This window comes from Gymnoscopelus microlampas (genome assembly GCF_963454915.1).
Source record: "Gymnoscopelus microlampas genome assembly, chromosome: 16".
Taxonomy (NCBI): Eukaryota; Metazoa; Chordata; class Actinopteri; order Myctophiformes; family Myctophidae; genus Gymnoscopelus; species Gymnoscopelus microlampas.
The window spans coordinates 48,067,408-48,081,746 of NC_139953.1; the positions used below are offsets into that span (position 1 = coordinate 48,067,408).

The 14,339-nt window shown below is 45.3% G+C and overlaps 1 protein-coding gene across 1 annotated transcript in view; it reads left to right on the plus strand.

Annotated features, from left to right (window-relative positions):
• Positions 1 to 9,663: 9,663 nt before the first annotated feature.
• Positions 9,664 to 14,339, plus strand: part of LOC311063058 (pyrin-like) — a gene marked incomplete at its 5' end in the record, with an annotated part of 670,464 nt that continues 665,788 nt past the window's right edge. The window contains one exon of the mRNA XM_084082270.1: positions 9,664 to 9,828. Within this exon, the coding sequence (XP_083938396.1) occupies positions 9,664 to 9,828 (165 nt within the window). The remainder of the gene's footprint in view (positions 9,829 to 14,339) is intronic.

The window sequence follows — 14,339 nt, forward strand, 5'->3', positions numbered from 1 at the left end:
TTTCTATCTATTCTAAACATGTTATAACCATTTATGGCAATCTCAGAGTCTGATTTGAGGTCAGACAACCATGTCTCAGTTAAGACAAGGACATCCGGGGAGCCCCCCTTGATTAGAATATTCACAAAATCCAGTTTTGGAGCCATACTTCTAATATTCCAATGTATGAATTTTAAACCATTACAAGCTTGCAAATCGTGTGCAGTTTTAAGATCAGAGCAAATTACATTATTGGTTGTAGTAGTGGTGAGGGGGGGTTGCAGGATAATTGAAGTTAAGTTAAAGTTATTTACTCCTTTTGGCCTTGCCACATGCCTAGGCAGACGCATAGAATGATTTCTGACTTCAATATTAAAATAGTGATTTACAACACTACTAGCTTCCTCTGTGGCTGAGGATAAAACCTTTGTGGTCAAATGGACTAAAGCATTTAGTCCATTTGACCACAAGGGGGCAAGTGCCACGCTGAGGCAGTGAACAGGGCTGGAACAGAAATGAGTTTGATCAGAAACCACGTTTGAGACGGACTTGTTTGAGAGTGGGACCAACAGTCAAGCAGCATTTGCGCGCAGTATGCGCTGCATGTGAAGTGATAATGAATTATTTCCTAATGCACTCGGGTGCAGGCCATCACGAGCATAAAAGTCAGGACGTGCCCAAAACAAATGAAAATTATGAATATAATTTATGCCGCATGAGGAACAGACAGCCTGAAGCCAGTAGTGCATGTCCAGCAGCCGGTTGAAACGCACCTCCCCCCTGCGGAGTAGCGGCGTTGGACCCGAGATAAAGATCTGTTTCCCACAGCCAAGGAGAAGATCAAGGATGTTCTTAAAGTTATCCCTCGATTTCACAGACTCTCGGTCATTTACTCCAACATGTAGGACGAGTTGGTTTACGGTGGATGGGACAGAGGCCAAAATAATGGGGAGTCGGTTAAGGATAAATTGTGTATTTGCACCTGGATAGCAGTAGGTTATGGCGTTGGGCATATGGATGTTTCTGACCATGGAATCGCCTATGATTAGCACTGTGGGAGGTGAGGGTGGATGTGATGGAGGAGATCGGGTGTGCCGAGGACGGGACTGCACTGTAGCCCGGGGCAGAGAGCTGGATGATGATGATGATGATGGACCGGAGGTGAAGTGGACAACTGGAGCAGCGCGCGCGCCGGAGGGCGCACAGTGGACGGAGGCTACCCCCTCACGTTGTTGGAACGAGGGGTCCGCATCTCTGGCTCCAGTGCCAGGGTGCAACCAGCGGCTGGAGACTACCGCCTCTCGATGGGACGGGTCAACGTCCCCAGCTTTAGTGCCGGTGCATAAACTCCGATCGGAGACTACCGCCATGCGATGATGGGGCGAGTGGTCAGCATCTCCAGGAAAGGTAGGCGAGGGAAGCATGGAGCTCCCCCAGCTCTTGACTCTTTTTGCCCTGGGAGAGGACTGGTGATCGTCTAGGAGAGACGCCAATGGCTCGAAGGAGTTTCCCAATGGAATAGGAGGAGAAGCAGCTCGCTGTGCAGTCCTACCGCGCTTCCTCCTTTCGCCACGCACCAAATTCCAAGACTCAGTCGTGTTGGGCCGTTTGGGTATGGCACCCTGACCCAGCGCAGGCCAGGCCTCCGGTTCTTTGGCAGGAGCACCCCTGGGTAATGGATCCTTGCCAGGAGGCTCCTTTCGTGGTTCCGAGTGGCAGTCAGGCACCGTGTCGTTCAGGATACCAGAGGCACAGCTCTCTGCTGTAGCCGCCAGGGAATCGAAAAAGACCTCGTCCTCCCGAATCGTCTGGAGGAGTAAGACCCGAGCCTCCAAATCTTTAATCCTCTGTTCCTGCTGTATACAACTTTCACACCCTGGCGTAGAGGTGGGTAGCATGATAGCCACACAGCCCAGTTGGGCTCCTCTGTTTACCTCCGAAATGCTGTGACAGCGATAGTTGTGTGATAGCGACGGTGGCTAACGACCGGCTTTTTATTATCCTGATCTCTCTATTCATCCGATTATCAAAGTGAGCAATCGTGCATAGAGTCGATCGATTAGACAATCATTTTCTAAAACAAAATACTTAAGAATCTGACTTAAAAGTATATAAAATTGTTTAAAAGTTCAGCGGAGAGCCACCAAGCGGAGAGCCACCAAACACGTCATACGATCACAAAAGACAAAAAGCATCAGCATGATATTGATCTATTTTAATGTATCCTATGTCTTTGGGCATTCCCTTACATTCCTTATGTCTTTGAGGTTGTTTCAGGTCAAGGACCCCTTCGCTGAGAGAGAGACCTTTGAGAAAACCCTTCATACAAGTTGATAAAATACTTGCAGAGCTGTTGGCCATATTTAGAAGATTGTCTCATGAATGTCTGTTGAAGGTATTCCACTCTTTTTTTCCCAGTGATTTTTCCCCCTTCTTGTTCTTTTTTTCTTAAATAATAATGAATAAAATAAGAATAACAAAACACAAATCCTATCAGACCCCATGTTGGGGAACCATAACCTATAGGAGGCGCTGTTCCTGGATAAGTGCTTTGGTGAGTCTACAGGTGGGTGTTGAAAATGTCAAATCAATGTGTGTGTGCGTGTGCGTGTGTGGTGTGTGTGTGTGTGTGTGTGTGTGTGTGTGTGTGTGTGTGTGTGTGTGTGTGTGTGTGTGTGTGTGTGTGTGTGTGTGTGTGTGTGTGTGTGTGTTACGAAAACCTTTAGGGTCTGGGTTGGGTTTGTAACACAATGATGGTGAACAGGTTGTTGAGCATAGGAAGTACAAATAACGGAGGCTCCACGAGGGTTTGAGCAGAAGGTGCTGTGTGTGCTTTTACTCTTCAAGCCAGTTAGTTACAACGTGTACATCTCAACATGCACAGGGCATAAACACAAGTAGTAAGACACTACCAGGGGACTCGGGTGTTGCCAAAATAACAAACAGAGCAGCTAGGGAAACAAAAGACAGACTAACTAACTAACTCATTAGTATAGTGCAGGGGTCTTCAACGTTTTCAGGCCAAGGACCCCCTAGCTGAGAGAGAGATGGAGCAGGGACCCCCTCTATATATTGTATAAAATTGTGTTTCAGATTAAAGTTCTTTTTTTCCCTCTACACCTATAGCCTCTTTGCCAAAAATAGCCGATCTACAAGCTCTCAACGCCTCGCGCTGCGAGGCGTTGAGAGCTTGTATTTCTGCTATTTTCGGCTAATGTTCCCCTCAGAAAAGGAATGCTAGGGTTCTAGGTGGTTAATGTAAAAAAAACTAAATCCTATCACACAAAGATTTGGCGGACCCCCTATAGTAGCTCTGAGGACCCCCTAGGGGTCCCGGACCCCGTGTTGAAGACCCCTGGTATAGTGAAAACAAAAGCCTGCCTACCTAACTACTCCACCAGTGACCAGCGTCAAAAATACATAGGTGGCAAAGACCCCTTACCTAGTGTGCTTAACCCTATAAGACCTGGAATGCGTCTGTGTCACTTTAGATTTCTTTGGCTATTCGAAAATAGCGGATATACAAGCTCATAGCGCGGCACTGAGTGCCGCACTATGAGCTTGTAGATCTGGTATTTTTTTTAAATCGTGTTTTTTTTTTTTTATGTTATTTTTTAAGAATCGCCTCAGGTCTTAAAGGGCTAACAATGTTCTACCTATACGTGATGGCTATGCACAGAGGCCTCTGTCTTTCCTGTCCCAAGGCAGCAGCATACACAAAGCAGGTTAAATGTACAACAGTTTGTGAATGTCTAAAGTGAGCTCTGGGAGTGTGGATGCATACAGGTGAGATGTTGGTGAGAGAGTGAGCTGAGGTGGAACCCAGCCTTTTATAGGCAGCAGATGGTGGTGATTGGCTGAAGGTGGAGCCAGGTAACAGCTTGATTGACAGCTGATGATGGGTTGGTGACTTCAGAGCTGTAGTGAATGATAGAGGGAAGGAGAGACAGGGGGAAGAACACACAGGAATCCCACACAACAAAACCAAACTACTGTACTGTACGTGGAACGTAACAGTGTGTGTGTGTGTGTGTGTGTGTGTGTGTGTGTGTGTGTGTGTGTGTGTGTGTGTGTGTGTGTGTGTGTGTGTGTGTGTGTGTGTGTGTGTGTGTGTGTGTGTGTGTGTGTGTGTTTGTGTGGGGGGGGGTATATGCTATATGTTACGCCACTTCTCACACACACACACACACACACACACACAGACACAGACACACACACACACACACACACACACACACACACACACACACACACACACACACACACACACATACAAACGCAAACATGCTGACAACCAATATTCCTGAAGGTCATTCTGGAGCCGTGTTGAACTCCATATTTGGGAAAGACTGACGTCATATTTAATGAGGTCAGATTTCAGTCAGCTTGACTTAAAAGCTGATTACACAGAGTGTGAGGAGCATTAGTCACAGAGAAGAGAGCCTCACACACTGAAAGACACACTATTAGATCACATATAGAAAGATAAACCCTTACAACTTCATATTCTTCTGTAATCACATCATAAACATTCCTGGATTGTAAAGACAGACATCACTGGTTGAAGACACCCCAGAACCACTGCTGATACAATACACTATTTACAGTTAAGTGTGGACTGTGAGGACAGCTGTGGCTCAGCTGGAGAAGACACTCAGTCAAGAGATGGAGAAGACACTCAGTCAAGAGATGGAGAAGACACTCAGTCAAGAGATGGAGAAGACACTCGGTCAAGAGATGGAGAAGACACTCAGTCAAGAGATGGAGAAGACACTCAGTCAAGAGATGGAGAAGACACTCAGTCAAGAGATGGAGAAGACACTCGGTCAAGAGATGGAGAAGACACTCAGTCAAGAGATGGAGGAGAACCTGTGTGATGATGATCTGAGGAGGATCCAGCAATATGCGGTGGATGTGACTCTGGACCCTGATACAGCAGTTCCCTACCTCATCCTGTCTGAGGATGGAAAAGAAGTGAGTAATAGAGGAATAAGGAAGAATCTCCCAAACAACACAGAGAGATTCTCACTATGTGCCTGTGTTTTAGGAAAACAAAGCTTCTCCTCAGGAAGGTTTTACTATGAGGTTCAGGTGAAAGGGAAGACTAGGTGGGATCTAGAAGTGGCCAGAGAGTCCATCAACAGGAAGGGATCAATCACAGCGACCCCCAACAATGGTTACTGGATTATATTGTTTAGGAATAGAAATGAGTACATAGCTGCTGCTAGCCCTTCTGTCCTCCTCCCTGTAAGAGAGGAGGTCCAGAAAGTGGGAGTGTTTGTGGATTACTAGAAGCTCGCCCCCGCTACGCGGGGGCTCGCGTCTAGCCCGCGGCCACGCCCACGTAGCGCCCGCGGCCACTTGGCAGCTCATGTAAGTGGCGTAGCGTCCTGAGGGCCAGTGGGGCCGTGGCTCGGTCAGTGAAGACCCTGTAGTGCGGATGATATGTGGCATAGAGGGGCAGATTGTAAATCCCCAGAGGAAACATCTGTGGGCTACCATTGGTTCAGCGATGTGTGCGGTCGCCCTGCGGCCCCTCCTCCTCCACCAATGTGCAGTATTGAGAGCCCTGACGTCACAACAATTGGAGCGATGGGCACTGCACTCTGGTTGGTTAGGGTACACCTAGGGCCCAGGTAGAACCCAGTTAAAGCCTGCATGGGCAAACCCAGTTAGGACCCGCCTTGGTCCCACATAAACATGGCTAGTTGGGGCCCACCTAAGGGCCAGGCAGAAGCTACTTATAGCCTGCATGGGCATCGCAGTTGGGACTGAAGTGGATGCCGCTGACATTGCTGACATGGGGTCCATATGGTTTAGCCCACCTTGAAACCATATGGGAACTACGCTGGCATGCAGGCTGGAATGCAAACGCTGCATCATACCTGTAGTGTGTAGTTTGATGTTGTGTGTGTAGCAGATATACCTGCAGTGTGTAGATCAATGTCCATATGAAAGTCAATGCCCAGCAGTGTTTTTTTTTTCTCCAGCAGAGTTTCTAGTGTCTCTGTCTCTCTCTGGAAGAGGTTGCACATGAACTCTGCAGCCGCACTGAGACGCTCCAACACAAACACTCTGACATTAGGCTGCTTCACACAACAAACATCAGCACCACGCTGCTGTTTGTCCAAAAGACACAATATCTCCTCTCCCACCGACGTCATGTGTTCATTTATCGACAGGCGTACAGACTCCTTTTGACACATTGTACCTCGTTTATCCAGCTCTCACTGACTCTCCACATCGGGCTGTTATAGCGCCACCATGAGGCTGATTAGAGAAATCTCAAGTGGAATTTCTTCCTCGGCATAGTGGGAATGTGGGTGCAAAGTTGCACGGAAAGTGCATGCTGTGTTCATAATGTGAGGCATTTTGGTCCAAACGGAGCAGTCCTGCAGACTTTGGAAGCCATTTTAGCCAATCAGGATGGAATATGAAAAATCTGAAAGGTTTTTTTTTTTAATGACTGTGGAGATACTGTGTACCGATTTGCGTGATGTTTGGGCAAAATATGTAGGAGTACTGTGAGAAAAGGTGTTTAGCAAAAAGCGGCCTCCTGGTGGCACTGTAACAGGGCCATGTGAAAGAAATAGGGCAGAGGTTCTGAATTGGCATCCAGGGAGTGTGTGTGCACAGTTTCGCTGCGATCAAGTCAACGATGTGAGAGATTAGCTATCACAGACGGACGGACAGGTCTTGCGCCATGCCTTTCGGCCTGGCGGAGACAATAAAAAAACGAAAGTAAAGGAAATTACCATTTCTGCAACAAAAGTAGTCAACAAACTATACTATAAAAACATTGGCCACATTGTCAAATAATCTAAGAAAGAGGCAATCATGTAGAAAATAGCCGATCTACAAGCTTACAAAGCCTCTCAATGTGAGGCGTTTCGAGCTTGTAGATCTGCTATTTTCACAATATTTACTTGTGGAATGGAGTAAAAAAAAATGGGGGGGTGGCCAGATCAATTACGTTTATTTGGGGGGGGGGGGGGGGGGGGCGGCCTGAAAGGGTTGATAAGCACTGCTCTAATTGGAGCGAAATTATCTGAAATGCAGCCTAAACATGCGTTGCACGGGGCGGTCCTGCCATTACGTTAGTTACTGTAGTTGCTGTGGAGCGACATAGTTCTCCAGAAGACACACACAAACATACACCATCTACAATGGACTAACTGAGCAGCAATATTGACATTCACCACACGAACGTGCATTGTTGACAAAGTGATTGCACAGCCGCTGCAGGCATGACAACCACGTTAGCGTTAGCTACATGCCACTATCACAGCTCCCTGTCCGTCGTTGCTGTGACTGAATGTGATGTGATGGCTACAGCAAGCTCTCTGCGATGCCATTGTCTGGAGACTGCTCCTGGCATGACACGACCAATGAGAGTGAGCGCTGTCGTTGTTGCTAAGATACGGTGGCGTCACTGCCCCATAGCTTGTAGATCTCTCACACATGATTGGCGTAGGCTGCGTTGCCAGGTCTGACTGTTTGTATAAGCGATTTTGGGCTTATTTGGGTGCACTTTTGGGCTCGTTTCCATAGACCACGGCAGCGCTTATTTCTTTCCCGTGACCGATGTGGCAAAAAAAGGTGCAAAACGAACCATCCGGAAGTAAAGTGCGAGATGAAATATATAGCACTTTTTGATTATTAGAGAAGGAGACAGATGTGAAGGTGGAAAATGGAATGTAGGAGATTATATAGTTTTTCATGAGCGATTTTTGTAGCAAGTTGTGAGTGAATTGGGCCACTCCTGTGGGCGGGGGGCTGATTAGAACCATTGGGGTTTGGGAAGGAGACGCTCTCTGTTTGAGTGGAAAGATGAGGAGGGTCTGGTCTCCTTTTATGATGTGGAGGCCAGAGTTCATCTCTACTCTTTCACTGGCTGCACCTTCACTGAGAAACTATATCCATACTTCAGTCCTGCTTTAAATAATGATACAAACTCTGCTCCTCTGATCATCTCTCATGTCAACATGGACGATGATCTTGGTGAGACGGAGTGAATATGTCCCCTCCAACTTAAAAAAAGAAGAAAAATGAAGTTGTCCCTCCAGTAAATGAATGATGCATGTATTTTATAAGCTCACTCCACATATGCACTAATGAAAAATAATAATGAAAACATAATAAATGAATAAAAACATGCATTGTAATGCAGTAGGTGAGCCTGACAGCATAAATACATGTGTTCAACAATGCATGTGTTTCAGAATAAGGACCACATTAACCATACGTCCTCCTTGGTTAATCCCAGACATGTATTGAAAGACTCACTACATCACAAAAAACAAAAAACATCAGCATGATATTGATGTCTTTTAATGTATCCTATGTCTTTGGGCATTCCCTTACATTCCTTATGTCTTTGAGGTTTATAAGGCAGAGGACCCCTTCGCTGAGAGAGAGAGAGAGACCAAGCAGGGACCCCCACTACATAGTACATTGTATTAAATGATGTTACTTTGAGAAAACCCTCCTTAAAAGTTGATACAATACTTGCAGAGCTATCGACCATATTTAGAAGATTTTCTCATCAATATCTGTTGAAGGTATTCCACCCTTTTTTTTCAGTGATTTTTTTTCCTTTCTTGTTCTTTTTTTCTTAAACACATTCACTGCCAGGTATTAATTAATTAATTCATTCATTATTCCGCTGCTGCCAGCGTTTACCATATTCTGACAATCCAGGGGGAGGAGCCACGATCTGGACACTTATGTAAACAAAGGCTGTCTGGGGGGGAAGGGGGAGGGTCCCGTCTATCCACCGGAATAACATAAACATTTTTCTTTTTACCGCGATCGTCCATTCTGTTATGTTCAGTTGAATAAGGCTCGTTTTCACCCAAAAAAAAAAAAAAATCAGAGCTAGACGTGTTTTTCTACATCTCATAACATAGGAGTGGACGGATGTGAATGGGATGACGTCACATTCGTTCATTCCTTCTCTTGTCGTCAAGGGATCATTCAGATGTTGAGCGCCATCTAGCGTCATTTCATTTCTTTTTTTTTATTGACGTAGATTTACGTCAATGGCAATGAAAGTGTTAATAATAATGAATACATTAAAAATAACAAAGCACAAATCCTATCAGACCCCATGTTGGGGAACCATGACCTATAGGAGGCGCTGTTCCTGGATAAGTGCTTTGGTGTGTGTCTATGTGTGTGTGTGTGTGTGTGTGTGTGTGTGTGTGTGTGTGTGTGTGTGTGTGTGTGTGTGTGTGTGTGTGTATATGCTATGTTAAGCCACTTCTCACAAACACACACACACACACACACACACACACACAAACGCACAAACCCACACATGCAGACACCCACACAACCAATATTCCTGAAGGTCATTCTGGAGCCTGTCAAACTCCATATTTGGGCAAGACTGACGTCATAGTTGATGAGGTCTGAGTTCAGTCAGCTTGACTTAAAAGCTGATTACACAGAGTGTGAGGAGCATTAGTCACAGAGAAGAGAGCCTCACACACTGAAAGACACACTATTAGATCACACATAGAAAGATAACCCCTTACAACTTCATATTCTGCTGTAATCACATCATAGATATTGCTGTGTTGTAAAGACAGACATCACTGGTTGAAGACACCCCAGAACCACTGCTGATACAAACTGGAGGAGACACTCAGTCAAGAGATGGAGAAGACACTCAGTCAAGAGATGGAGAAGACACTCAGTCAAGAGATGGAAAAGACTCTCAGTGAAGAGATGGAGAGGAACCTGTGTGATGTTGATCTGAGAATGATCCAGCAATATGCAGTGGATGTGACTCTGGACCCTGATACAGCACACCCTGAACTCATCCTGTCTGAGGATGGAAAACAGGTGAATGGTGGAGGAATAACGAAGAATCTCCCAAACAACACAGAGAGATTCTCACCATGTGTCTGTGTTTTAGGAAAACAAAGTTTCTGCTCAGGAAGGTTTTACTATGAGGTTCAGGTTAAATGGAAGACTGGGTGGAGTCTAGGAGTGGCCAGAGAGTCCATTAACAGGAAGGGAGACATCACAGCGATCCCCAACAATGGTTACTGGTGTATAGTGAAGAATGGAAATGAGTACTGGGCTGGTGCTGACCCTGCTGTCCTCCTCCCTGTAAGAGAGGAGGTCCAGAAAGTGGGAGTGTTTGTGGATTATGAGGAGGGTCTGGTCTCCTTTTATGATGTGGAGGCCAGAGTTCATCTCTACTCTTTCACTGGCTGCACCTTCACTGAGACACTATATCCATTGTTCTGTCCTGAGCTTTATGATAATGGTACAAACTCTGCTCCTCTGATCATCTCTCATGTCAACATGGATGATGATCTTGGTGAGACGGAATGAACATGTCCCCTCCAACTTAAAAAAAGGAAGAAAACATGAAGTTGTCCCTCCACTAAATGATTTGGAAATTAATGATGTGTGTATTTTATCAACTGACTCCACACGCGCATTCATGATAAATAATAATAATGACATTAAAATAAATGAATAAAAACGTGCATTGTAATGCAGTAGGTGAGCCTGACAGCATAAATACATGTGTTCAACAATGCATGTGTTTCAGAATAAGGACCACATTAACCATACGTCCTCCTTGGTTAATCTCACTACATCACAAAAGACAAAAAAACATCAGCATGATATTGATGTGTTTAAATGTATCCTGTGTTCCTTATGTCTTTGAGGTTGTTTCAGGTCAAGGACCCCTTAGCTGAGAGAGAGAGAGACCAAGCAGGGACCCCCACTACATAGTACATTGTATTAAATGATGTTACTTTGAGAAAACCTTCCATACAAGTTGATAAAATACTTGCAGAGCTGTTGGCCATATTTAGAAGATTATCTCATCAATGTCTGTTGAAAGTATTCCACCCCTTTTTTTTCAGTGATTTTTTTTTCCTTTCTTGTTCTTTTTTTCTTAACCCATTAAGACCTGAAACTTTAGATTACTTTGGCTATTCAAAAATAGCAGATATACAAGCTCACAGCGCGGCACTGTGAGCTTGTAGATCTGCAATTTTTTGAAAAATCTTGAAAACATTTTTTAAGATTTATTTTCAAAAAACTGTTAGGATTTAGAAAACATTTTTGAGAATGGCCTCAGGTCTTAATGGGTTAAACATCATTCACTGCCAGGTATTAATTAATTAATTAATTATTCCGCTGCTGCCAGCGTTTACCATATTCTGACGATCCAGGGGGAGGAGCCACGATCTGGACACGGATGTAAACAAAGGCTGTCTGGGGGGGAGGGGGGGGAGGGTCCCGTCTATCCACCGGAACATAAACATTGTTTTTACCGTGATCGTCCATTCTGTTGTTATGTTCAGTTGAATATGGCTCGTTTTCACCAAAAAAAGAAGAAATCCGAGCTAGACGGCAGTGGCTCAGGGTAGAGTGAACTGGAAACCACAAGGTTCCCAGTTCGATCCCGGGCTGGGGGGCTCCCCTAGAGTTAGTGTTGAAGTGTCCTTGAGCAATGACACTGAACCCATTATTGCTCCCGATGAGCAGGTTGTTGCCTTGCATGGTATGGGGGGGGGGTATATGCTATATGTTAAGCCACTTCACGCTCACTCGCGCCCACACACACACACACACACACACACACACACACACACACACACACACACACACACACACACACACACACACACACAAACACGCACACACGCACATATGCTGACAACCAATATTCCTCAAGGTCATTCTGGAGCCGTGTGGAACTCCATATTTGGGCAAGACTGATGTCATATTTAATGAGGTCAGATTTCAGTCAGCTTGACTTAAAAGCTGATTACACAGAGTGTGAGGAGCATTAGTCACAGAGAAGAGAGCCTCACACTGAAAGACACACTATTAGATCACACATAGAAAGATAAACCCTTACAACTTCATATTCTGCTGTAATCACATCATAAACATTCCTGGATTGTAAAGACAGACATCACTGGTTGAAGACACCCCAGAACCACTGCTGATACAATACACTATTTACAGTTAAGTGTGGACTGTGAGGACAGCTGTGGCTCAGCTGGAGAAGACACTCAGTCAAGAGATGGAGAAGACACTCAGTCAAGAGATGGAGAAGACACTCAGTCAAGAGATGAAGACACTCGGTCAAGAGATGGAGAAGACACTCAGTCAGGAGATGGAGAAGAACCTGTGTGATGTTGATCTGAGGAGGATCCAGCAATATGCAGTGGATGTGACTCTGGACCCTGATACAGCTTGTCCCGACCTCATCCTGTCTGAGGATGGAAAACAAGTGAGTGATGGAGGAGTAGCGAAGAATCTCCCAGACAACACAGAGAGATTCTCTGAATGTGTCTGTGTCTTAGGAAAACAAAGCTTCTCCTCAGGAAGGTTTCACTATGAGGTTTCGGTTAAAGGGAAGACTGACTGGAGTCTAGGAGTGGTCAGAGAGTCCATCAACAGGAAGGGAGACATCACAGTGACCCCCAACAATGGTCACTGGGCTATAGGGTTGAGGAATAGAAATGAGTACGTGGCCTCTGCTGACCCTCCTGTCCTCTTCCCTGTAAGAGAGGAGGTCCAGAAAGTGGGAGTGTTTGTGGATTATGAGGAGGGTCTGGTCTCCTTTTATGATGTGGAGGCCAGAGTTCATCTCTACTCTTTCACTGGCTGCACCTTCACTGAGAAACTATATCCATTGTTCTGTCCCTGTTTAAATACTGGTACAAACTCTGCTCCTCTGATCATCTCTCATGTCAACATGGACGATGATCTTGGTGAGACGGAGTGAACATGTCCACTACAACTTAAAAAAATAAGTAAAATGAAGTTGTCCCTCCAGTAAATTATTTGGAAATTAATGGTCCATGTATTTTATAAGCTGACTCCACATTATGCATTAATGAAAAATAATAATGAAAATATAATAAATGAATAAAAACATGCATTATAATGCAGTAGGTGAGCCTGACAGCATAAATACATGTGTTCATCAAAGCATGTGTTTCAGAATAAGGACCACATTAACCATACGTCCTCCTTGGTTAATCCCAGACATGTATTGAAAGACTCACTACATCACAAAAGACAAAAAAAACATCAGCATGATATTGAGGTCTTTTAATGTATCCTATGTCTTTGGGCATTCCCTTACATTCCTTATGTCTTTGAGGTTGTTTCAGGCCAAGGACCCCTTAGCTGAGAGAGACCCCACACACACGCACGCACGCACGCACGCACGCACGCACGCACGCACGCACGCACGCACGCACGCACGCACACACACACACACACACACACACACACACACACACACACACACACACACACACACACACACACACACACACACACACACACACACACACACACACACACACACACACACACACACACACACACACAAACATAGTACTTTGCATTAAATGATGTTGCTTTGAGGGAACCTTCCACACAAGTTGATAAAAGGCTTTCAGAGCTGTTGGCCATATTTACATCACACTGTCTGTTGACTGTCGAAAGTATCCAATTTTTTTTTTCTAAATAACTGAAAGAATAAAAATAAAAATGAGGGTAAGCGGGGACTCTGGACAGCGAGGAACTGATGGAGAGGAAGGAAAAAGCCCTTAGTGAGAAGAAAAGGAGCAGTTTGACCTTTTACGCCTCTGAAACGAGCGCCCCGGGGAGCCACTAGTGGGCTTTTTACCCTGAGACACTCATCATGTGGATGGCTCAGAGAGCCCACACGAGGGGAAACAGAGAGACAAGATACAGTAAGTGTTCACTCATGACATTTTAATGAGTCTCCTCCAAACCCCCTCCTTCTCTCTTCTCCCCCGACACTCCTGGGACATTCGTCCATCAGTTTTGTCACCTCAACATCCTCAACCGCATGAACCATAGCGTCCCTGTTCTGGGGACGTACAGATCTACAAGCCCACAACACGCCACAACGCAGACAGTAAATCCCGCCCACTACATTTGATTGGGTAAAGCGCGGCCAGCTGCTTCCTGATCTGAAGGCACGCCCACTTGTAAGCTAACACGCACACGTTCTGAACGGGGCTCTCGACAGATTCAGTAGCTTAGCTCTGAATCTGTTCTTGAGAGATGAATTAAAGCAGGGGTCTTCAACAGGGGGTCCGCCAAATCTTTGTGTGATTTTTTATTTTTTTTTACCGTAACCACTTGAACCCTAGCATCCCTTTTCTGAGGAGAACTTTAGCCAAAAATAGCAGATCTACAAGCTCACAACGCCTCGCGCCGCGAGGCGTTGTGAGCTTGTAGATCGGCTATTTTTGGCAAAGAAGATAGAGATAGAGAGAAGACCAAGTAAAAACAAAAAAAGTTGAATCTGAAACACTTTTATACAATATAAA